The 23,817-nt window shown below is 32.6% G+C and overlaps 2 protein-coding genes and 1 pseudogene across 2 annotated transcripts; 1 reads left to right on the top strand and 2 right to left on the bottom strand.

Moving 5' to 3' along the window:
* Nucleotides 1–6,941: 6,941 nt before the first annotated feature.
* Nucleotides 6,942–10,372, top strand: LOC106772564 (oxalate--CoA ligase-like). Its single transcript, XM_014659057.2, has 4 exons — nt 6,942–7,214; nt 7,380–8,442; nt 9,148–9,251; nt 9,978–10,372. Exons 1-4 carry the CDS (start codon nt 7,011–7,013, stop codon nt 10,164–10,166), a joined length of 1,560 nt encoding a protein of 519 aa, XP_014514543.1. The 5' UTR covers nt 6,942–7,010; the 3' UTR covers nt 10,167–10,372.
* A 1,871-nt stretch (nt 10,373–12,243) lies between these two features.
* Nucleotides 12,244–15,751, bottom strand: LOC106762485 (LRR receptor-like serine/threonine-protein kinase GSO2). Its single transcript, XM_014646432.2, has 4 exons — nt 15,255–15,751; nt 14,977–15,185; nt 14,149–14,628; nt 12,244–14,010 (listed from the first exon to the last, which is right to left on the bottom strand). The coding sequence occupies exons 1-4, from the start codon at nt 15,749–15,751 to the stop codon at nt 12,263–12,265; spliced, it is 2,934 nt and encodes a 977-aa protein (XP_014501918.1). The 3' UTR covers nt 12,244–12,262.
* A 2,846-nt stretch (nt 15,752–18,597) lies between these two features.
* Nucleotides 18,598–21,018, bottom strand: LOC106762494 (annotated as a pseudogene).
* Nucleotides 21,019–23,817: the final 2,799 nt, after the last annotated feature.

Genomic DNA, 23,817 nt, shown 5'->3' on the forward strand with positions numbered 1-23,817 from the left:
TTTTAAAAAAAATTATCATTCTTAAAATATTTTTATAAAATCACTTTTGAATTTAAAATCTTATTTACTTTTATTTTTATTTGGAATTAAAGAAAAAATATTTTTTCCTAACATGAAGAGAAAAAAAAGAGAGGAAATTATGCTTTGATTTTTTTTTTGTTGAGTAGTTTGTTTTTTATATTATTTTTTTGTTTGAGTTTTTGCATTAAAAGTGATGTGTTTTGAAAAGAGTGAGTGTGGTGGTGATAAGTGGTAATGTTAGAGATTTGGAAACTAAGATTTGAAGTAATTTGAGTTGGTGTTAGGAGTTTTGATGGAAAATAGTTTGATGATGATTTTATGAATTTGAGATTTTTGTTTGGATCTAAGTTTATTGGCTTCATATTTGTGACAATAAGTGTCATTTGGCTGGTATTATTATTAGTTTATCCACTATTTTTAATTTCCATGAATATAGTTGGTTTGTACAAGATGAAATTATCCTGTGTAGCTAATTTAAGTTTTATTATTATTATTATTATTATTATTATTATTATTATTTCTTTGTTTTTTTACTGACAGGAAAGAGTTATTCGAGATGAAAAACAATTTCTTTGTTTAGATACTTTGAATTCTAATTTTTTTAAGATGTGTTATTTTCTATAACTTTTAAAAAATTTAGAAGTTGAAACAAATTTACTGAATTTAAGTAAAAAATTCCATACATTTTTTTTAATTGGATTTATATAACTAATCAAAACCCATCTAAGCCTATGTTTATTTTAAATTTCAGCGCTTATAGATAACTTAATGTTGTATAACATGTAGACAGAAAATATTTGTTTACTTTTGCAATTTCAAAAATTGTCCAATTCATCTCTTTCCTTCCAACTATGAAATGGTCTCTTCCTCCTTTTCTTTCATTTGGATTTTTTTTTTCTCATCAATATATAATTAATTATTAAGAATGAATTTATGGAATCAACATCATACAGGTGTAATTGGGTTTTGCATCAATTTAATGTTCTTTCCTTGTTTGTTCTTCTTTTATCAAGTTTCAAATTTGCATTTTTGTGATTATAATTTGTGTTTTTAATTTTAGAAATCAAATAAAGAATCATTAAACTTTGAACTGAAGCAAATTAAATTTAATGATATTTTAATTTGAATTTTATAATCGATTAATTAACTAAGTTAATTATTCAAACTTCTATAAAAATTAGAGCGATCAAAACAGGTAACTCGGCCTGAGTTGATCGGCCCACCACGAGTTAGTCATTTAGTGAGTCAACCTAACCTGGCTCATTTATTAGCAAGCTAGAAAAATTCGAACCTGGCTTGGCCCACCACGGGTTGATGGGTTAACGGGTTGGTTCACTGACTCATTAAATTATAAATTTTTTAAAATAAAAAACATTATAAACTTTCTATAATTCAAATCTAAACAAATTTCACTCCCAAATTTGAAAATAGGAAACTTAAATAATTTTTTCAAGCAAAAATAATAATAAGTATCTTTTTATAAAATTAAAATTGAATTTTAATAAAATAAAATTAGGTAGGTGGGTTGGTGGGTCAACCCGACCCATCATGGGTTCAACCTGCGTGAGCCGAGTTTAAATGAACCGGGATGAAATCTAACCGCATAAAAAAATACATTATTTTCAAACCAACCCGACCCAAACTCGTGAGTCGGGTTAACCTGTAGATTATGACCTATTTTAACATCTCTAATAAAAATATTTAAATAACTAAGGTAAAAGGAATTATTTTATTTTTGAATATATGAATTCACCTTTCACTATATTTATTTTTCTTTGTTTTGATATGTTTTTGTAAGATTTGAAAATAGAGATATATCTTATATTAAACATTCGACTTTTTTTTTATTTAAAAGTTTTAGTATAAATAGAATTAATTAAATAAGGATTATTTTTTAAAAACTATATCTCTCTAAAAGGAAAAACTTTTTTATTACTTTACTTTTTTATAAAATTTCTAACCCTTCACTCATTTGTTTAAATTTTAGAGCCTATTATAAGATTCTTAACTATCAAACCTACCTTTTCATTTTATCATTTTGTTGAATAAAATAAGTTTTCCTTTTGTTGTTTTAGAGTTTTTTGGATTATGTGTAAGGTTTAAACTTGCATATCTAATATTATTCAATAGGCATATCTTTCTTATACAAATATTTTATTTTATTATGATTAAGGAGTTTAGAATCAAGGAAATTGTGTTGATAAAGGAAATTAGTTATTTAAATATATATTTATGTTCTAAAAGAATTTATAACATCTCGAAAATATAGATTAAAACTATACAAAGGAGTTAACCTATAATAATATGATATGACAGTTATAGGATCCGTAATATAAGTTCTGGATATCTAAAATATTCATAAATTTGAAACTGTAAAAGTCTTAAACAAGTTAAAACATGAGTCGAACGATTCTAGATCTACAATTAGACCGAACGGTGTTACAAAAGATAATTACATACCGAACGGTTTTACAAAAGGCTATAAACCGAATAGTTTCTACACAAAATAATAAACAACTTATTGACCGAACGGTCCTACACTAGCTTCAAGGTTCTCATTCTCTAATGCTTCCTCCAGTGAGTATTCGTCTCCTTCTGCTCACATCCACAGGATGATCATCGTAGTGAAGAGAACAACCGAACGAACAGACAAGAAGGGACAAAAGAGTAGGGTAAACTTATGTAATTTAATTAATCATAATAGCATACAGATTCATTAATTTCATACACAATTCATACATACAAATTCAAAATATAATCAAATCAGAGAATATAAGCAATGATCGAACATCCAATACATTTTATGATCGACTACTGAATTGATTCATCTGGATTGTATGAATTATGTAGCTACGACGTTTATGCACCCGGGTGGATCCTAGCTGGGATGCCCTCAACAACTGCCACCCGAGATTAGTCCAGTGAAGATTACCTCGGTACACCAATACCATGAGGCTAAAGGACCTCCTGTCATTCTTACACATGAGTTACTCCTCTTTACGTGAAAATGAGTAATCACAAAATATCAGGATAAATGATAGCTTAGCATACCCACATTCATACTTTACCATTCAACAACCATCCATGAGATATTCCTCATTGGAACCCTCTTTCACATCCATGTTATTCTTTTCATATAAATCTTTAATTACCATCCTACTTATCCACCAATACAATCAAACCTAATAGTAAAAATTAAAATCATCACTAAAACCGAAAGGAAGTAATACTATAGCCTATGAACATGATCGAACGATAAGAACACCCTTAACTCAAGAATATGACCGAATGGTCAAATAACAAATGGCTCATGTATGAACCAAATACATTATAAGACCGAACACTAATGAGCTTGAGTCAAATACTAAAGGCTTAGACGTAATACTTATATCTTAAGTCGAGCACTTAGAGCTTAGGCCAAACACTTTGGAGTTTTGGCCGAGCACTTAGAGCTTAGGCCGAACACTCGGAGCTTTGGCTGAGCACTTATAGCTTAGGCCGAACACTTGACTATAAGACGTAGTTCTCTTCAAGAGACCGAGTGTCAGTACAGGACCAAACACTCTTCGAAAGATCGAGTTCCAGTACAAGACCAAACTCTCTTTGAAGGACCGAGTGCTAGTACAAGACCGAACACTCTTTGGAGGACCGAGTGCCAATACAAGACCGAACACTCTTTGCTGATAATTATATACTTAAGGTTGACAACGATAAATAACCTAACATCTATTCACATACTTAAGAGAAGTAAAATCTTGAATACTTAATTTATTTGAATACCTTGACTAGACTGACTATTAAGTAGAAAGATGAAACCTTAACTAAACTGAATGCTTACGTTCAACATACTAATAGAAGAACGATCGGTCATCAACTGAAACTCTCTACAGAAAGAGAATCCAGTCAAGACCGAACACACCAAGGTCAAACCAACGGTCATGAATGACTCTCAGCGACAAATTACAGAACTCTGCAGAATGCAGCAGAGTTAAGACTCAACCCTATTCCTACACAGTTCTTGACAATTTTTCAAACATTAAAGCATACAATCAAACATACAACATTCCAATATCAACCAAATCATCAACATACCATCATTCAAGCATACAACCATTCATAACAAAGAATCATAATTAAATTACAAGCTTCCCTTACCTCGAACTCAGAAAACTTCTATGCTTTCACCGTATGACCTACACCTCAAGTAACTTCTAGGGCTCCCTATAAGCTTCTGATTGGTGAAGAAGAGCCAACCATAGAATCAGAGATAGAAAACAGTTTTAGAGAAGGAATTTATGAACACATGCAACCTAAACAGTGCTTGCATGTAACAAAACATGCATGAACTGCAAAAGGTGACCAGGTTGGACTTACCACTTCAAAACCGCAACTTGATCGGTTTAAATGGAAGTCCTTGATGCCTCAAATACTCAGACGGTGGCTAATTGGTGATCGGAGGAAGAAAATTTTAGAATTTGTAGAGAGAAGGAGGAAGGATTCTAGAGAGAAGGTGGAGGAATGCAGTTTCAGAAACTTGGAGAAGAAGGGTGCATGCAGAAAGTGGCACCAGATTTTAAAATTTCAGCTTATATACTACCGTAAAAAACCGAACGATCCACTCTGCTACAACCACCTGACCTCCACTTTCTGAATCTCATAATCCCTCTTGTTGACACCTGGCTTCCACTTGCACCAGAATTTAATGATTCTGACAATTCATATTAGATTGACTGAAATTAAAAAACTTATTTACTTTATGAATTATCTGATTTATTTATTAAGTATTATAATAAAAATTTCATTACCAAATTAAATAATAACAACATCATAAAAATGTCAAAAGGACAACTAGTAAACATTTATCCAGATTATTAAAAGGTGCATTAATATATATATATAAATTGATAGTTATACTTTTTACATTACTTTTGTATTTATAGATAATTATTGGTCAATCATTCTAGGTTGATATTTTGGTCGACCTATTTAGATTGACCAATTTTGATTGATCTATTTTGACAGATATCATTTTTGATTGATCACTCTTAGTCGATCATTTTAGATTGACCATTCTGGTTGATCACCTTTGTCGATCACCATTTAATCAATCATCTTTTGGTCAAACTCTAGCCATATCATCCATGGACGACCACCTTTGGTCAACTATCTTAACTAAATAACAAGACCGACTAATTAAAGAATGAATGTCATGTTAATATGAGTGATAATCACAAATAAACTTTCTACTTTAAAATATGATTAAGTCAGTTAAAATGTAAAAGTCCATAATAACTATTATAGATAAACATCCACATTATGACTTTCATATAGATGCACTACACATGTATCATAGTAACTAATACTTTTTCACTTGATTACCTACTACCTTTAGTATTGTAATACCTTTTGTAGGTATGGACACACAAAATGCTTCTCAGACCACTGATTGAAAATAAACTAGTTAATATGAAGATTATTTAGAGTGTAACTAGTTAATGCGAAGACTTACCTGGACCATCTCGAAACACTTCTCAATTATATATCAATTTTTTGATTTTGGATGAATAATGTGGTAAATGGAATTTTACAAAATAAAAAATAAATTGATGGAGGAGATAAATTAATCTATACAATCTCCTCTTGAACCAAGACCCATTATTAACGTTATCAACACTGAATGGATCCAATTTTAGGCCGTGCCGCACGACCTTGAAACAGAGTGGGAACATTTATAATTACTAAAACCAGTAATTTCAAACATAAGAACAGAGAAAATAGAAAATTTCAAAAAATATGAAATTTATTAGTAATTTTCTGTAACCTAAAAAATTTAAAATGAGAAGGTACACTTGCATACTCTAATTAAGGTTTACGTCCTCTTTTAATAAATAAGAAAAACAAATCCCATGAGATAATGATTGGACAGTCTCTCTCTGATCTCACATTTCAAGGACCATACACAGAGAAGACGTAATACACTTTCACATCATGATTCTATTATAAACTCTTTTATTGTAAATGCTAAATTTGATGGTTATTTTTATTTTTAAATTACATTATTAATTTATGAATTAAGTTGATTTATAAATTCATGTATTCAGGGTTGTTTTTACCGAACTTTTAAGAGTAACTTTTACCGAAATCTGTCAGGTAACCTTTGCGATGGATAAAAAATCTTCAATATTTGGATCGTATAGAGCGATGGATCTCGCTGTCTGTATAAGGGGTTGAAATCACAAATTAAACTTAAACTATAAAAATAATTCGGTTCAATTTATCTTAAAAAAGTTAATTTTACAACTTTAATATTCATACTTTCGGGCATAGGATACTATATTTAGTTTTCATGATAAAAATAAAACTGGGAAAAGATAATAAATAGATGCGAATACTACTAAACAACTTGCAAGAAACTACGTAGTTCGTTGTCTCTTTCGTGACTCATGAATCATGATTCCTCTGACAAATTACTTCATATTCTCACTCCTACAAGAAAAAACACTACAATTTAAGAATAAAATTGAAACAATAGCTAACACAAAGTACCAAACATCCATACACAAAAATATCAAAGGTAAAAAAACTTATAATTTGATAAGAGAACATCAACACCACTGTACCCATGAACTGCATGTAAGTTTCCCCATGAAAGGAAATTGTATTATTAAATACTTTATTATTTTAACAATAATTACTTAATCATCTTTAAAGAAAATATATTACGAATTACTAATTTAAATCTTTTGATTAGATTTTATCATAGAGATTAAAATGAAAATTGAAGTTAATGATATGAACTATAGAAGGTGGCTGGTTGTGACGCAGAGAGATTTGACCAAAGTCTCACAAACATCTTTTCTACTTTTCTTTTTCCCAGATACTACCGCCACCCGTGTTTCTCAATCCCTATAAATACTTTCCACAATTCCCAATTTCACAATCCATTCACAAACACCACTCAACCATAATTTTTCTAACCAAAAAGCACAATGGAAACCACATCCACACTTACCTATTTCCTCCGCCATGTCGCCGCCAAGTTCCCCTCTCGCCGAGCGCTCTCCGTCGCTGCCAAATTTGACCTCACCCACTCTCGCCTCCATCAACTGGTGGAATCCGCCGCCCAACGGCTGCTCACCGCCGGAATCAAACCCGGCGATGTCGTCGCCCTCACCTTCCCCAATACCGTCGAGGTCCGTTCCCTAATCTGTAAACTATTGCACCGTTGTCAATTATATTACATTACGTAACAAACAATAGCATCTGATTAAATTTTCCTTCTCGCAATATTTGAACATTGAAACAATCTCGATCGTTTTTTCGTTAATTGCGAACCATTGTTTTCTTTTACGTTTCAGTTTGTTATCATGTTTCTAGCCGTTATTCGAGTGCGGGCCACAGCCGCGCCGTTAAACTCGGCTTACACAGACGAAGAGTTCGAGTTTTATTTATCCGACTCCGAGTCCAAGCTTCTCTTAACATCTTCAGAAGGAAACAACGCAGCCCAAGCCGCAGCTTCAAAACTCAAAATAGCTCACGCCACGGCTTCGGTAACCCAAGCCGAGAGTAACGAACCCGAGCTGAGTCTCTCGCTGAGTCAATCCGACTCGGTTAACTCGGTCGATTCGGTTGAGTCAGTGGTTAACGATCCTGATGACGTGGCGCTTTTCCTTCATACATCCGGCACCACAAGCCGACCCAAGGGAGTGCCGCTCACTCAGCACAACTTGCTCTCTTCGGTACAAAACATTAAATCGGTGTACCGACTCACTGAGTCTGACTCGACGGTGATTGTGCTTCCGCTTTTTCACGTGCACGGTTTGATTGCGGGGTTGCTTAGTTCCCTGGCGGCCGGTGCGGCGGTTGCGCTGCCGGCGGCGGGAAGGTTCTCCGCCTCTGCGTTCTGGAAAGACATGGTGAAGTACAACGCCACGTGGTACACTGCGGTCCCCACCATACACCAGATTATACTGGACCGCCACGCGAACAACCCCGAACCGGTTTACCCGCGGCTCCGGTTCATACGAAGCTGCAGCGCGTCTCTGGCACCGGCTATTTTGGGCAAACTCGAGGAGGCTTTCGGTGCGCCGGTGTTGGAAGCTTATGCGATGACGGAAGCGTCGCATCTCATGGCTTCGAACCCTTTACCACAAGATGGGCCGCACAAAGCCGGGTCGGTTGGAAAGCCCGTGGGACAAGAAATGGTTATTTTGGACCAAACGGGCCGGGTTCAAGAGGCTGAAGTTAGCGGAGAAGTTTGCATTCGTGGCCCCAATGTTACGAAAGGGTATAAAAATAACGTGGATGCCAATACGGCGGCGTTTGAATTTGGTTGGTTCCATACCGGTGATGTTGGCTACTTGGATTCTGATGGTTATTTGCACCTCGTGGGTCGCATCAAGGAACTCATCAACCGTGGAGGTATGTTAATATTTATTATTAAAAAATTTTCTGCAATTTTCTTTGGAAGGTATTGCGAATATTCTGAATTGAGGGAACCATGCTTTTTCAAAATTCGGTGCATTGACTGTTTTGAAGGAAAAGTTTGGGTTGAATACAGACTAAGCTTAACCATTGATTTTGGTGATTCATTGTCTTCGAGAAATATTTCTTGGTGGTGTGTCATTGATGACGTGAGTTTGATTCTTGCTGAGTAATTTGTCTGGTGTAAACTCAAGAGACTTCTCAATAGTTTTACGCGTTACGTGAACAACTTATCAATATTTAAATTGTGTGTGAGAATTATTATAGTATTCTCAGATGAAACAAATGTCATAACTGTCACTAAGGTTGAAGTCGGGCTTTTTGTTTGGTATTAACAACTACTAGAGTTGTGGTTTGTACGTCAAGAGAGTGACAGTGATGTTAATTAGGTTTTGATTTGGCAGTTATGTCAGGAAAGAAGTAGGTATAAACTATCCATGTCATGACACGAGGTTTAGTTCATTTCACTTTATATATTTCGTGAAGAGTAGAGAACACTATAGAACTTGTATATTTTATTTTCATTTATTTAGCGTCAGAAAGAGGAAAAGAAACAGAGTTCATTTCAGAGTTTTCATTTTAAGAAAATTTAATAAACTCAGTGATACATGTTAACTGATGAGAAGGGTTTTTAAATTTTAGGCGAAAAGATATCACCAATTGAAGTTGATGCTGTTCTGCTTTCACATCCGGACATTGCACAAGCAGTAGCTTTCGGAGCGCCTGATGCCAAGTACGGTGAAGAGGTGTGTCTCTGTCTCATTCATCCATTTTTAACTTTTATACACTCTACAAATTTGACGGGCTTTTCCTCAAAGAAACCACATAAATACAACTACAAATTTTGCCCATCACCATTTTTTATGGACGATATATGTTGCCACAAAAAATTGAGTTATATTTATTAATTAGTAATATAATAAATTTTTTTGATTCTTTCTCTTTCCACTGGTCATACCCTATGTTTTATACACCGCTCATAAAGAATAAACTTGGCATAAAAAGGGTCATGCCCCACAAGAACAAACACTGGCCTACTTTTTTCTGTATTATCTATTACATTGGCATATCGGGCGTTCTTCTATTTTTTGCATGGGTTGGGTAATGGAGGGCCACTCATAAGTAACACGTGTCAGAAAGACAAACACCACTGAGGATTTCTGAGCCAGTTAATGTTTATCACTTTCTGGCTTCAAAGGTCATATTTAATCATGTACGAACATTTTGTGGCGTACAAGAAAACCCTTCTTATGGAAGAGTCCATTTTTATTTGATCACTTTTTGCCAAATGAAACCACCATGTCAATACCACGTTACAGAAAATAACCTTCTAACTTTAATTTCCCGAAAGGTTAATTGTCCAAATCTGGAAAGTGTTTGGTGTATCAGTGACTAATTAAGTTGTGGATTACTATATCTCCAACTTTGTTCACTGAAATTTGTGTTGATAATATATTGTGAACTCTTGACAGATATATTGTGCGGTTATCCCAAGAGAAGGATCAAACCTTGACGAGGCAGAGGTGCTAAGATATAGCAAGAACAATCTTGCATCCTTCAAAGTTCCCAAAAAGGTCTTCATTACTGATTCTCTGCCCAAGACTGCCACCGGAAAGATTTTGCGTCGTCTTGTGACAGAACACTTTGTCTCTCAAATTTGATCAACTTGAGTCCCCACCTTTCATTCCTAAACTCCATACCTTCTCTATACATTGATGGAGTCCGAAGACTAATGACAATAATATGGCAACTTGGCATTTAAGAGGAAGGCATACAATAGATTATACTTTTCAATGTTTCGTCTGAAATGTTTACATTGTAATGTTTTCAATGTTTTTTTATACATATTGAGTACTTTCTCAGTCCATTTTTCTCTACATTTCTAACTTGGTGGATCGTGAGATGTGGGAAACTAGAAAAATATAGCATCCAAATCATAACAGTGTAGAATCCTATTACATTATTAACTGAAAGCTGATTATGAAGATGAATTGTTCAGCTAAGAAAATAAGGACCTGAATGAAGCTGTCCGAATAAAGATGAACTGCTAAAACATTGAATTCTTTTAACTCGGAAATAAATTGATGGGAACACATGTGCTTTTAGATGTTCTCTATTGAGGATTCAGTATAACTGAAGTTAAATAGAGTGAATACAAGATCAGCTGAATGCGAATAAAGTCAAAATGGCGCTTTACATAATTAGTTGAATGAGGAGCATTCGATTATTGAAAGTCTTAGCAGAACTAGAGGTATCAATGCAGAATTCAGCTATTTAGCCATAAAAATATATTAGCTGAATGGTTGCATACAAAAAATGGTTGAATTAGTTCAAATTTCATTTGATAAAGAAAAGAGAATATTTTTCACCATTTACTTACCTTCAAGAGGCTCATAGGTGTTAAAGCTTATCAATGACATTACCCCTTAAAAATAGGCAACAGTTGCCACTTTCTTTAAAATGCACATCGGTTTTCTTGTGGAAGGCAAACTTTGAGTATAGATTTTAGGAGCAGTTTCTCAAAAGGTAGGTGAGTCACACTGAGCAGAATTCGCATCAACCAACCAGACAATGAAAAAAATTCATTTAATTTCAGAGGACAACCGAAACTAACCTATTTTATCCTTCATCTGCTTACTTTCCATTACTACTTTTCTTTACTCTGCCTCTTTCATCAATCACTTCTCTTTTATTAGCTTTTATTTATAGCATTCAACATTTACCTTTTACCTTTGAAAACTGAAACTACCAAAATACCATTCAATGACCAAAAGTAGTGCATCTGAGATAATAATGCCTGTCTAATGAGTGACTCTAAAGTGCACATCCTTGCTGCGAGCAATTGTTGTCATATCTCAATAATTATTTTTGTCTTGTTGCTGGCAATTTTAAGTACAGTTGCTGTGAAACAACTTACTGTTAACGCAACTATTATTAAAGTGTAAAGCATTCACAAATGATGGTATAAGGTCCAAAACCATCAACAGGAGAAGAAAGACATTCCAATATTTCCAAAATTTCATCTACGGATATCATTGGAACAAGCAGCTAAAACTTCAATACTCAGCAGACATCATAGATAAGAAGGAATATGCGAAAAGTTAGCTCAACGATATAACAAATGCAAAGAATAGAATTTTGCATATTCAACATAGAGTTCTGATGGGTGTCATTAGACCTTTATACCACAGTCTCATTTTTTTTTTCTTCTTTATATGTAAAATGTTAAAATAAAATAGACTAAATTTAAAAATTGAAGAGATAAAGTTAAAAAATCCAAAACTAAATGTTCACAAAGTACTTGAATCATGCTATTGAAAAAGAAAGTAGTCTTTTATAATGCCTTTGAATCTTGTTATTGAGAAATAAAATATAACAATCTATAAATTTGAATAGGAATGCTTTGAGTATCTAAAAGCCAAGCAACTCATTAAATATCTTGCTTCAATTCTTTTCAACGAGAGTTTTACAGGGTTCAAATTAACTTCGCACTGTCTAATTTTTCTAACAATAGATTACAATTTGTTGATCTTCATAGATGAAATTAGCTATAATTTATCTATAATAAGTTGACCAATGTAGACTTTTAAGCTTTGAAATCCACTAGTAATTTAAATAACACGCACATTTCAAACTAAATCAAACAATACATAAATGACCTGAAAATTTGAACAACTATGCAATACAGAATAATCCAAATTAACATCCATATTTTGTAATAATTTTATTTTTCACCACATTAGATATTGTACTCACTTTAAAAGAAGTATTGAAGTTTGAACCACACATGATCAAGGAAATGAAAATAGGCATAACGCAATGATCTACAGATGACCAAAGGACCAACTACTATCCAAAATCCCACCACAAATCCAAATGCCATGCCCACAAAAAATAAGTTCACTTCATGTCTATCACTCCCTTCGCCATTGTGATCATAACTTTTGCCATTGGAGCTGCAACTGATAGATAGTGGTTGGCCACAAAGATTGTTGCCAATAAAGTTAGAGGCATCAAAGGATTGGAGCTGAGTTCCTGTTGGAATTTTTCCATCCAAATGATTATAAGACAAGTCTAGCATACTTAGAAAGCTCAAATTTGTAATGGTTGGAGGGATTTCACCAGAAAGTTCATTCCTTGAGAAATCAATGGACAACAATGATCCCATATTACCAATGTTTTGTGGAATGTGACCAATAAGTTGGTTGTGAGACAAGTTCAAAAATAACAAACCATTTAAATCTGTGATCTCTCTTGGTATTTCTCCAACTAATTTGTTATTTGACAAATCAATGCTTTTTACCAACCCGAGAAAGTTTTTGTATTCATCTCCTCTTCCTTTCAACCAAAGAAGAACGCTTACTATAGTTTCCATTGCAGTTATAAGTTTACCATCATTGATAGGTAAACAATAGATGAAAGGAACTATGTTTCTGTGCTTTTTTGTCATGGCCTTCAAGCTGTTAATACAAGTAGGTACATATCCAGTGAAATTATTTTGTGCAAGGTCTAACACTTGAAGAAGACTCATATCACATATTTTATTAGGAATATGACCGGAAAATGTATTTGATCGAAGGATAAGAACCTTCATATCTAAAAAACTTTCTCCAACCCAATTTGGAATTGTTCCTGAAAAATTATTTTCTCCAATATCTAATAATTTCAATTGTTTGGTCTTCTTCAAAATTGTTGGAAATGTTCCCGAGAGAAAGTTTTTACGGATGCGTAATGATTCGAGCTCCGTCAATGAACCCATGGATTGAGGAATGTTCCCAACAAAATTATTGTTTTGTAAATTCAGGTCCACTAGATATGGCCAAATTCCCCAACAATCAGGTATTTCTCCATACAAGTTATTCGATGCAAGATAGAGAAATTCTAAATTCATTGGCTTCTTATGATTTTTGCATAGAAAATCATCCACTGGTTTGGAAAATGAATTGCTTGAAAGGTCCAAAAAACCCACAGAATTTGAAAGTAAGGGTAATTTGCCACCTAAGTTATTTGCGCTTAGATCAACATTGGTGATAGATATTGGATTCTTTGATGTAGTCCCAAGCTCACCATGGATATGATTATGAGAGAGATTTAAAAAATAAGTCTGAGAAAATGTTTCCCAAAACCAATTCGGAATAGAATCTAAAATCCCCGTCTTAGACATCGCTAAATATTCAAGTTTGTGTTGTGACTGAATCCATGAAGGAAAGTTAGGACCTAACTGCCAGGAGCTCATATCCAAAGAAGTAAGCTTAAAAGTAGGATGCCAATTGGGATCCACTTTTAAAGTCAAATTGTTTCCTGATGCATGAAGGATACTCAAACTCACAAGATTAATGAGATGATTTTCCATCACAACTCCTTCAAATCGATTATAACCAATATTAAGATATGACAATTTAGAGAGTGATCTAAAACTTTCAAATGGATTTCCACTAAGCTGATTCTCGAACAGAGAAAGATATCTCAATGATGAAAGTTTTTGAAATGATACTGGAAGATTGCCTGAGAGTTGAGAACTTTCAACTCGAAGTATTGTCAGTCCATGGAAAATACAAGGAGAAAGAATATCTAAAATTTCATTAATATGTTGTTTGAGTTTGAGATATGAGAAACGTATCACCCTTAAGTTGCATAGATAACCAAAAGAAATTGGAATTGGTCCTTCAAGTTTATTGGATGATAAATCAAGTTCAACTAGAGAAGTCACCTTTCCTAAAGAAGTTGGAAGTGGACCTTCAAGTTTATTGTAAGACAAATCAAGTGTAACTAGAGAAGTGATATTTCCTAAGGCATCAGAAATAGTTCCTTGTAAGTTATTTCTTGATAGGTCCAAGATCTTTAGATTAGGAAAACTAGTATAAAACCAAGTAGGTATTGAAGATGAGAATGAATTTCCACACAAGTTAAGATTTTCAAGTAGTGTGAGGTTTCGAAGACCATCTGGAATTGTACCTTCAAAGTTGTTATCATGTAAAGAAAGAGAAACCAGTTTTTCCATTCCAAATACCCACTTTGGAACCGAAGAATTTGTTGAAAAATAAGGAATATAGGAAAGATCTAGAGTGACGAGAGATGAGAAGTTAAGAAATGACGGTTGATTATACAGAGGGAGTATACATCCTGACAATTGTAGGTTCATCAAAGAAGGAAGAGCTTGCAGAATATGGAAAAAATCAAATGATTGGGATATGTCTGCAGATGTCAAATCAAGATATTCAAGTTTTGAAAGACTAGACAACCAATAATCATTTTCAACAAAATAATGACCTTGAAGATAAAGGTAAAGCAAGTTGGAGAGATTTCCAATTTGAGAGGGGATAGTTCCATTGGCAGCATAACTTAAGTCTAGATACACCAAATTGGAAAGATTACCAATCTGGAAAGGAATGTTGCCCATAAATCCAGAATCAGAGAGATCCAAGTGAATTAAGTTGGTCATTGAGCCAAGAAAAGAAGGAATTGGCATACCTTTAACAAGTGACCAAGTGTTGCTCAAGTCAAGATAACAAAGCTTGGAAAGACTTGACAGCCAGTCAACATTTTCAGAATCATATCCTGTGAGTTGGAGGTGGAGCAAGTTGGAGAGATTCCCTATCTGAGGAGGAATTCTTCCGTTGAAAGCATAAGAGAGGTCAAGGTACAACAAATTGGAGAGATTCCCTATCTGGGAAGGAATTGTTCCGTTGGCAGCATGACTTAAATCAAGATAGAGCAAATTGGAGAGATTTCCAATCTGAGGAGGAATGTTTCCCATGAATTTAGCATTAGAAAGGTTGAGGTGAGTTAAGGAAGTCATTGTTGCAATGAAAGAAGGAAATGGCTTCCTATAAAAAATATTGCCGCTGAAATCCAAATAATTCAAATGCTTTAAATCAACCAAACAAGGATTTATCTCTCCATTGAATGCCCTTCTACTATACTCATTGAATGCTTCTCTGCGAACTTCTTCGTAAGTTTCATCTATTAGGCTCTCATCGAAAGGGAAAGAAGGAAGTGGAGTGCTGAGGTGAAGCTCTGCAACGTGGGATGTGACGTTGTTGCAGAGAACTCCGTACCAATGGCAACAATTGGGATTGAGAGAAGCATTCCAAGAAGAAAGTCTATTTGAAGGATCAATGAGATGATGTTTTAACTTCAAAAGTGTCTCTCTCTCACTTTCAATGCACACTATCCCTCTGCACACACCAAAGCTTGACATAGAAAGCGAATAAAGAAACAGAAGGATAAAGAAGGAGGAAGTCATTTTTAGACCAAAGCTAATGTGAAGAAGAAAGTGTTTTTTGATTAGAAAGAAGCACTTATGTGTTATGCATACTAAATACCCTTTATATACACAAAATCATCTGTCTATCAATTTTAATTTCCATGCTAAATTTATAAAATCAAAATCAGTTTCATATTTTATCTTCTTTTTCAGACCTTACAAAACATCAACGTTCCTCCTCTTCATCGATGCCACCCAAAAAGATTAAATATTTTTCATTTTTTGAGACTGTACGAAACTTTAAATATTTTCCGTCTCATTTCTTTACACCAATATTTGAGTATTACACTTTTATTTTTGTCACTGCAATGCTTTTTTTTTTCTTTTTATGGATTTACCTTTTTTTTCTTTTACAAGTGGGAGTATTTATCTCCTTATTTATAATAAAATTTATGCTGTTTATTTCAGTTTTTTAATTCATAAAAGTTGAACACCAACATTCAAAAATCGATGACGACTTTAAACACATTTCGATTAACTTAACTGAGATAAATTCCCTGCTTATCCATTTTATTTAATTTTAAAGTTAGAATTTGGTAATTTTTCTCATAAAAATTTATAGAGAGAGACCTAAAATGAAGTGCATATTGAGACGTTATAAAAAAAGATTAGATAATTTTTATTCTTTGATTACGAAAATTCAGTTAAATAAGTAACAGATGAAGGACTGATTTTGTTTATCGTATTTAAACAGACAGAAAAAGTTATATTTAATTATAGTAATCTTTTATTGACTCTTTGCTACACTTTAAATTTGTTTTTAAGTTTACATGGGATCTTATTCCTCGTTCATATTATAAATTAGAAAATTAAGCACACAACAAACATAACAAAGAAAAAAATGGAAGTACCACCCATTTTTTGAGTTATGGTGAGAAGGAAATGCAGAAAATCAAATCAAAAGACTTTTAAAGTCCTATCCATTTTATGGATTACAAAATTATGACGCCACTCATAAATCATAAAATCTAAACTATTTTCAAGATTCGGTTATTCATTTTTCTCATATAATCTATTATATGAAATGTATGAAAGAAATAAACGAGAGAATCATATATTTAAACAAGTTAACTTTATTCAATCAAAATAATTTTACAATTAACTAACTTCTTAAATCACTTCTGATGATATTATTTTATCTAACTTGATTTCTTCTAATTAATTCAGAACGAGAATTATTTAAAAAAATTAATATTAAAATCTATTTTAAATACTCCTTATAAACAGTCAAGTTCACACTAAATGTATTGACTATAAATATCCAATTAATTGTTTGACTCAGTCTTAGCCATTCACTTCACACTCACTCACTCAAATATCATTGTTAGGCCAACCCATCACATTTCAAGTTTTATCATCTTGAGGGTTTGACGTCACTATTTTTTAAAATATTTGTATAAAATTTATATAAAAATTAGTTTTGGTTTTAATTTTGTAAAAAAAAACAAAATTGATTGATTTTTTAAAAAGAAAATGACACTAAATTTAAACAAAATAAAATATAAAAATTAAATTGAAACTAAAATAATCACACATAATATAATAATAACACTATAAATTGTCATAGTCATCTCATATTGTCATTATCATGAATTGAGATAAAAGACTTTATGGCATCAATTTTTCTAAAGTAATAACTAAATTGAGACATGTAAAAAGAAACCAACGAGATCTCTTTACAAAAATAGAGATGAAGGATATAATTTAACCTAATTCATTTTAGGTTATACAACTGAATCAAATTTTGTAAATATGATATAATCACGATGTTGAAATTCTGTACGTGCATATGCATATAATTATAAATAATCATCTTATGAAATATGTAAATATAAAGATATAAAGAATAATGATATTCAGCCTTACCCCCAAAGGCAACAACTTACTCAGGCCAAGACGACAACGTTCTAATAATTGAATGGTCCAAAACGTTGCGTTTCACTTAAGCCCAATTCCATGTGCAGCAGAGTCCCTTTCCTCTCTATTCAAAACACACAACATTGTTAGTCTTTAGCCCATTCTTAGATTTTGGCCCCTTTTGACTATGGGCTGATCTGCAAAAAGAAAAGAAATAGGGTAAATCGGCAAAAAGAGAAAATGGACATCTATAACAGCAAAGAAAATTAATATGACATTTAAAGTAAAGAAAAAAAAATACTATTTATTATCTAAAAACACAAAATTAACATTATTTCTTTTTAAAACCTGTTTTTATCCTAATTATACTAATCTACTTTAATTCTAGAAAATTAACAGTTAAACTATCCTAAAAGAAGAGTATTAACATAGAAAAATGGGAAAATTTAGAGACTTAACAGGTTACCTTTGTTTCTTTCATGAATTTAACCTTAGAAAAACATATGACCTCGGTTATTCTAATAAGCAAAGCAATAACCACTATATGGCATTGGTTATGCATAAAATCAAAGCCTAAAGACTAATAAAAATTTAAAAAAATATACAAATTTTCGTGGTAATTTTGAAATTTTAATCAACCTTTTGCCCTTTGTTTCTTATAGAACTTAAGCAGAAACCATATATGGATACAGTTACGTACAAACCGAGGCCATATGTCCGATTTAGAAAAAAAAAAACAAAAAAAAAAGAGTTGTATCCGACTTTGGCCGAGCTATAACCAACCTTGGTCAACTTGTATCTAACCTTAGCCGAGTTGTATCTGATGTTGACTAAGCTGTATCTGATCTTGACCGAGCTACATCAGACCATCCTTACCTAGACATATCAAAGTGGGAATTTTGAAAGTTTTATTACCTTTTGGCCTCGATTGTTCATAGAATTAAGACAGAAAGTACATATGACTTCTATTACGAGAGAAAGTTTTTATGGATGCGTAATGATTCAAGCTCCTTCAATGAACCAATGGATTGGGGAATGTTCCCAACGAAATTATTGTTTTGTAAATTCAGGTCCACTAGATATGGCCAAATTCCCCAACAATCAGGTATTTCTCCAGACAAGTTATTCGATGCAAGATTGAGAGTTTTTAAATTCATTGGCTTCATATGATTTTTGCATAAAAAATCATCCACTGGATTGTAAAATAAATTGCTTGAAAGGTCCAAAAAATCCACACGATTTGAAAGTAAGGGTAATTTGCCAGCTAAGTTATTTGCACTTAGATCAACAGTGGGGATAGATATTGGATTCTTTAATGTAGTCCCAAGCTCACCACGGATATGATTATAAGAGAGATTTAGAAAAGAAGCCTGCGAAAATGTTTCCCAAAACCAATACGGAATAGAATCTAAAATCCCCGTCTTAGACATCGCTAAATATTCAAGTTTGTCTTGTGACTGAATCCATGAAGGAAGCTTAGGACCTAATTGCCAATAACTCATATCCAAATAAGTAAGTTGAAAAGTAGGATGCCAATTGGGACCCACTTTTAAAGTCAAATTGTTTCCTGCTGCATGAAGGAAACTCAAACTCACAAGATTAATGAGATGATTTTCCATGACAACTCCTTCAAAACGATTATAACCAATATCAAGATATGACAATTTAGAGAGTGATCTAAGACTTTCAAATGGATTTCCACTAAGATGATTCTTGGACAGAGAAAGATATCTCAGTGATGATAGTTTTCCAAATGATACTGGAAGATTGCCTGAAAGTTGAGAACTTTCAACTCGAAGTGTATTCAGTCCATGGAAAATACAAGGAGAAAGAATATCTAAAATTTCATCGATATGCTGGTTGAGTTTGAGAGATGAGAAACGTATCACCTTTAAGTTGCATAGATAACCAAAAGAAGTTGGAATTGGACCTTCGAGTTTATTGTAAGACAAATCAAGTACAACCAGAGAAGTCATATTTCCTAAGGCATCAGAAATAGTCCCTTGTAAGTTGTTTTCTGATAGGTCTAAGATCTTTAGACTAGGAAAACTAGTATAAAACCAAGTAGGTATTGAAGATGAGAATGAATTTCCTCTCAAGTAAAGATTTTCAAGTAGTGTGAGGTTTCGAAGACCATCGGGAATTGGACCTTCAAAGTAGTTATCATATAAGAAAAGAGAAACAAGTTTTTTTAGTCCAAATATCCTCTTTGGAACAAAAGAAATTGTAGAAAGATGAGAAGTAAAGGAAAGATCAAGAGTGACGAGAGACGAGATATTAAGAAAAGATGGCTGATTATAGGGAGGAAGTGTACATCCTGACAATTGTAGGTGCATCAAAGAAGGAAGAGCTTGCAGAATGTAAGGAAAATCAAATGATTGGGATAGGTTTGCATATCCTAAATCAAGATATTCAAGTTTTGAAAGACTTGACAACCAGTAAACATTTCCAACAAAATAACGACCTCGTAGATCAAGGTAAAGCAAGTTGGAAAGATTTCCAATTTGAGAAGGGATAGTTCCATTGACAATATAACTCAGGTCTAGATAAGCCAAATTAGAAAGATTACCAATCTGGGGAGGAATGTTGCCCATAAATCCAGAAAAGGAGAGGTCCAAGTGAATTAAGGTGGTCATAGAGCCAAGAAAAGAAGGAATTGGCATACCTCCTCCAAGTGACCAAGTGTTGCTAAAGTCAAGATAACAAAGCTTGGAAAGACTTGACAACCAATCAACATTTTCATAAAATAGAGATTCTTCATAAAAATATTCTCCTTGGAGCTCGAGGTGAAGCAAGTTGGAAAGATTCCCTATCTGAGGAGGAATTGTTCCGTTGGCAGCATAACTTAAATCAAGATACAGTAAATTGGAGAGATTTCCAATTTGAGGAGGAATGTTCCCCCAGAATCCAGCATGAGAAAGGTTGAGGTGAGTTAAGGAAGTCATTGTTGTAATGAAGGAAGGAATTGGCTTACTTTGAAAAAGATTGCCGCTGAAATCCAAGTAATTCAAATGCTTCAAATCAACCAAACAAGGATTTATCTCTCCCCTGAATGCCCTTCTACTGTACTCTTTGTATGCTTCTTCGTAAACTTCTTCAACTAAATTTTCTTCATGAACATCGAAAGGGAAAGAAGGAAGTGGAGTGGTGAGGTGAAGCTCTGCAACATGAGATGTGACGTTGTTGCAGAGAACTCCATACCAATGGCAACAATTGGGATTGAGAGAAGCATTCCAAGAAGAAAGTCTATTTGAAGGATCAATGAGATGATGTTTCAACTACAACAGTGTCTCTCTCTCACTTCCAATGCACACTGTCTCTCTACACACACCAAAACTTGACATAGAAAGCAAATAAAGAAACAGAAGGATGAGAAAGGAGGAAGTCATTTTTAAACAAAAGCAAAGAAGAAAGTGTTTTTTTCATTAGAAAGAAGCACTTATGGGTTATGCATACTAAATACCCTTTATATACACAAAGGCAATTTCCATGCTAAATTTATAAAATCAAATTCTATGCGGTAGGAAAGAAGAATAAATATACAACTCATCAAAATATCTAAATTATAAACATTATTTTTTTCTTTTATACATTATACAAGTCTTATTGCTCGACAAAGTTATTACTTTGTCTACTTTAAGTGGAATGTTACAGTGTTTTTTTTCACATGAAATTAATTATTAGGGAGACCTAAAAAAAGTGTAAAATACTTGTATATAAATTTTACATCTATGGGTTAGTGTGACTTTTCTTTTTGAAAAGTTTGGACATATATATGGCACAAATCACAAAAAAAATAAAATATAATAACGATCGAAAAAGTGTTGAGTATTTTAAAAAATATATTATCTGTTAAATAACATAATATTATTTTGACATCCAACAAAATTTTACACAAACCTCACATCTATTATTTTACCCTTCAATCTCTTTTTCTTTACAAATATAAAAATTAATTCATAAAAAATTTTAATTCATAAAATTTGAACACAAATTTTCAAAAATCGACAACGTCTTCAAACATGTTTCAATTAACTTATCTGAGATAAATTCCCTGCTTATCCATTTTAATTAATTAAAGTTAAAATTTTCAAATTTTTCACATAAAAATAAATATAGAGAGACCTAGAATGAAGTGGAAATTGAGACGTTATTAAATATGCACGTTCCTCGTGTAATCTATTATATGAAAATGTATGAAAGAAATAAACGAAAATGATATATTTAAACAAGTTAATTTTATTCAATGAAAATAATTTTACAATTAAATAACTTCTTAAATCACTTTTGATGATATTATTTTATTTAACTTGATTTCTTCTAATTGATTGACAACGAAGAATTAGTTTTAAAATTAATATTAAAATATATTTTAAAGACTCTTCATAAACAGTCAAGTTCATAGTAAATGTATTAGCCATTTCTAAAGGTATCTCTTGACTATAAATATCCAATTTATTGTTTGACTCAGTCTTAGCCATTTACTTAACACTCATTCACTCCAATATCATTGCTAGGCCAAGTCATCGCATTTCAAGATTTTTTCTTATGTGGTGGGATATTCTAAGCTGTAGCAGAGAAGAATAAATATACAAGTCATACAAAACCCTAACTTGAAAAATCTTTCTTTTTCTTTTATGCAACTTTTGTTTTCATTATCAATTAGTTTGGGTTTTTCTTTTTAAACTTGTGTTAAGAAAAATAACACAATTATTATTATATTTAAATATATAATTTGTTTAAATAATTATATTTAACTGCTATAAATATGTATAATTATAAGTATAATATTTAAATGAAGAGTTTGATGATAAAAAAAATTAAATAATTAATCATAAGTATTTTTCTTTTTCCTTTTATAAAAAATTAATTAAAAATAAATAGTATGATTTTAATATAGATTTCTATATATAAAGTAATAGATTATATAAAGTACAACAACTACTATTAATAATACTAATAATGGATTATGCTAATAATACTAATAATAATAATAATAATAATTATTATTATTATTATTATTATTCTTATATTTAGAGATGGATCAAGAAATTCAAGTAAGAGATGATTGAAAGAAAATAAATTTTAATAAAAATTAAATTGGAACAAATAAATACATAATATCTTATATTTAAGTTGTGCGCGTCGTTCCTTCTTGTCATAAAATCCATTGTTTCAGGATGGGTTGGACAAGTCTTGAAGTCTGGCCATACTCTAAACGATTTTTATGTTAATTGGCCAGTCTATAAGTAGTGGGTTTGAGGAAAAGTATTAGTTGTCATATTACATATGTTGTGTATGTATATCAAAGTCATACACTAGACTTTTATTTATAGTAGTAACTATGGACTTCGATCTTTTTGTTGGTCTAATCATTGTCTAGTCATACATTAGTCAACAGTAGTAGGTTAATTCATGATTATCATTCATGTTTAATTTGACCTTCATTCTATAATTGGTTGGTAATCTCATTCAGTCAAGGTGGTCGTCTAAGGGTGACTGGCCCAGAATGGTCGGTTAAGGGTGATAGGTCCATAATGGTCGGCCAAATATAGTCAGCTCAAATGGATTGATCAGTGGTGATTGGTACACATACAAAACATTCATCAATGATAAAATTTAAGGTTAAATATGTCTTTCGTCCTTTAAGTATCACACTATTTTGGGTTTAGTCCCTACTCGAAACTTGGATGGCTTTTAGTCCTCATAGTTTTGAAACTATTATTATTAATCCTTAAAATTGGATGGCGTTAAATTTCTTTTTGACGTGGCAAACGGCAATCCAGATCTCATGCCACGTCCGTTGCCATGCTTCTTTTTGTCTTCTTTGGTCCAATTTCTCTTCAAACTAGAGAAAGTCGACATTCAAATATAAAACCTCTTCGCCTTACACTTCCTTGCCTCCTGCGTGAAGATCTTCACGCTTAGGGTTTTGTCCCTCTCTTATTCATCTCCATCATTCTCCGAATTCTCTTCATCGGCGGGCCACCCCCTCTCCCTCCATCGTTATAATGAACTTTGATTGTGAACATGACTTGTATTGGCAGTTCAGGAATGACTGGGTAATATTCACATTGGGGGATTTAATGGTTCATTAGCTAGAAAAATCTTGAGGTGAAATTGCTCCGATTTTGGTGGTCGGGTTTAATACTTTTTGAAAATTAATAATTTATCCAGTTCATTTTAGA

The sequence above is a fragment of the Vigna radiata genome, chromosome 1, assembly GCF_000741045.1.
Source record: "Vigna radiata var. radiata cultivar VC1973A chromosome 1, Vradiata_ver6, whole genome shotgun sequence".
NCBI classification, from domain to species: Eukaryota; Viridiplantae; Streptophyta; class Magnoliopsida; order Fabales; family Fabaceae; genus Vigna; species Vigna radiata.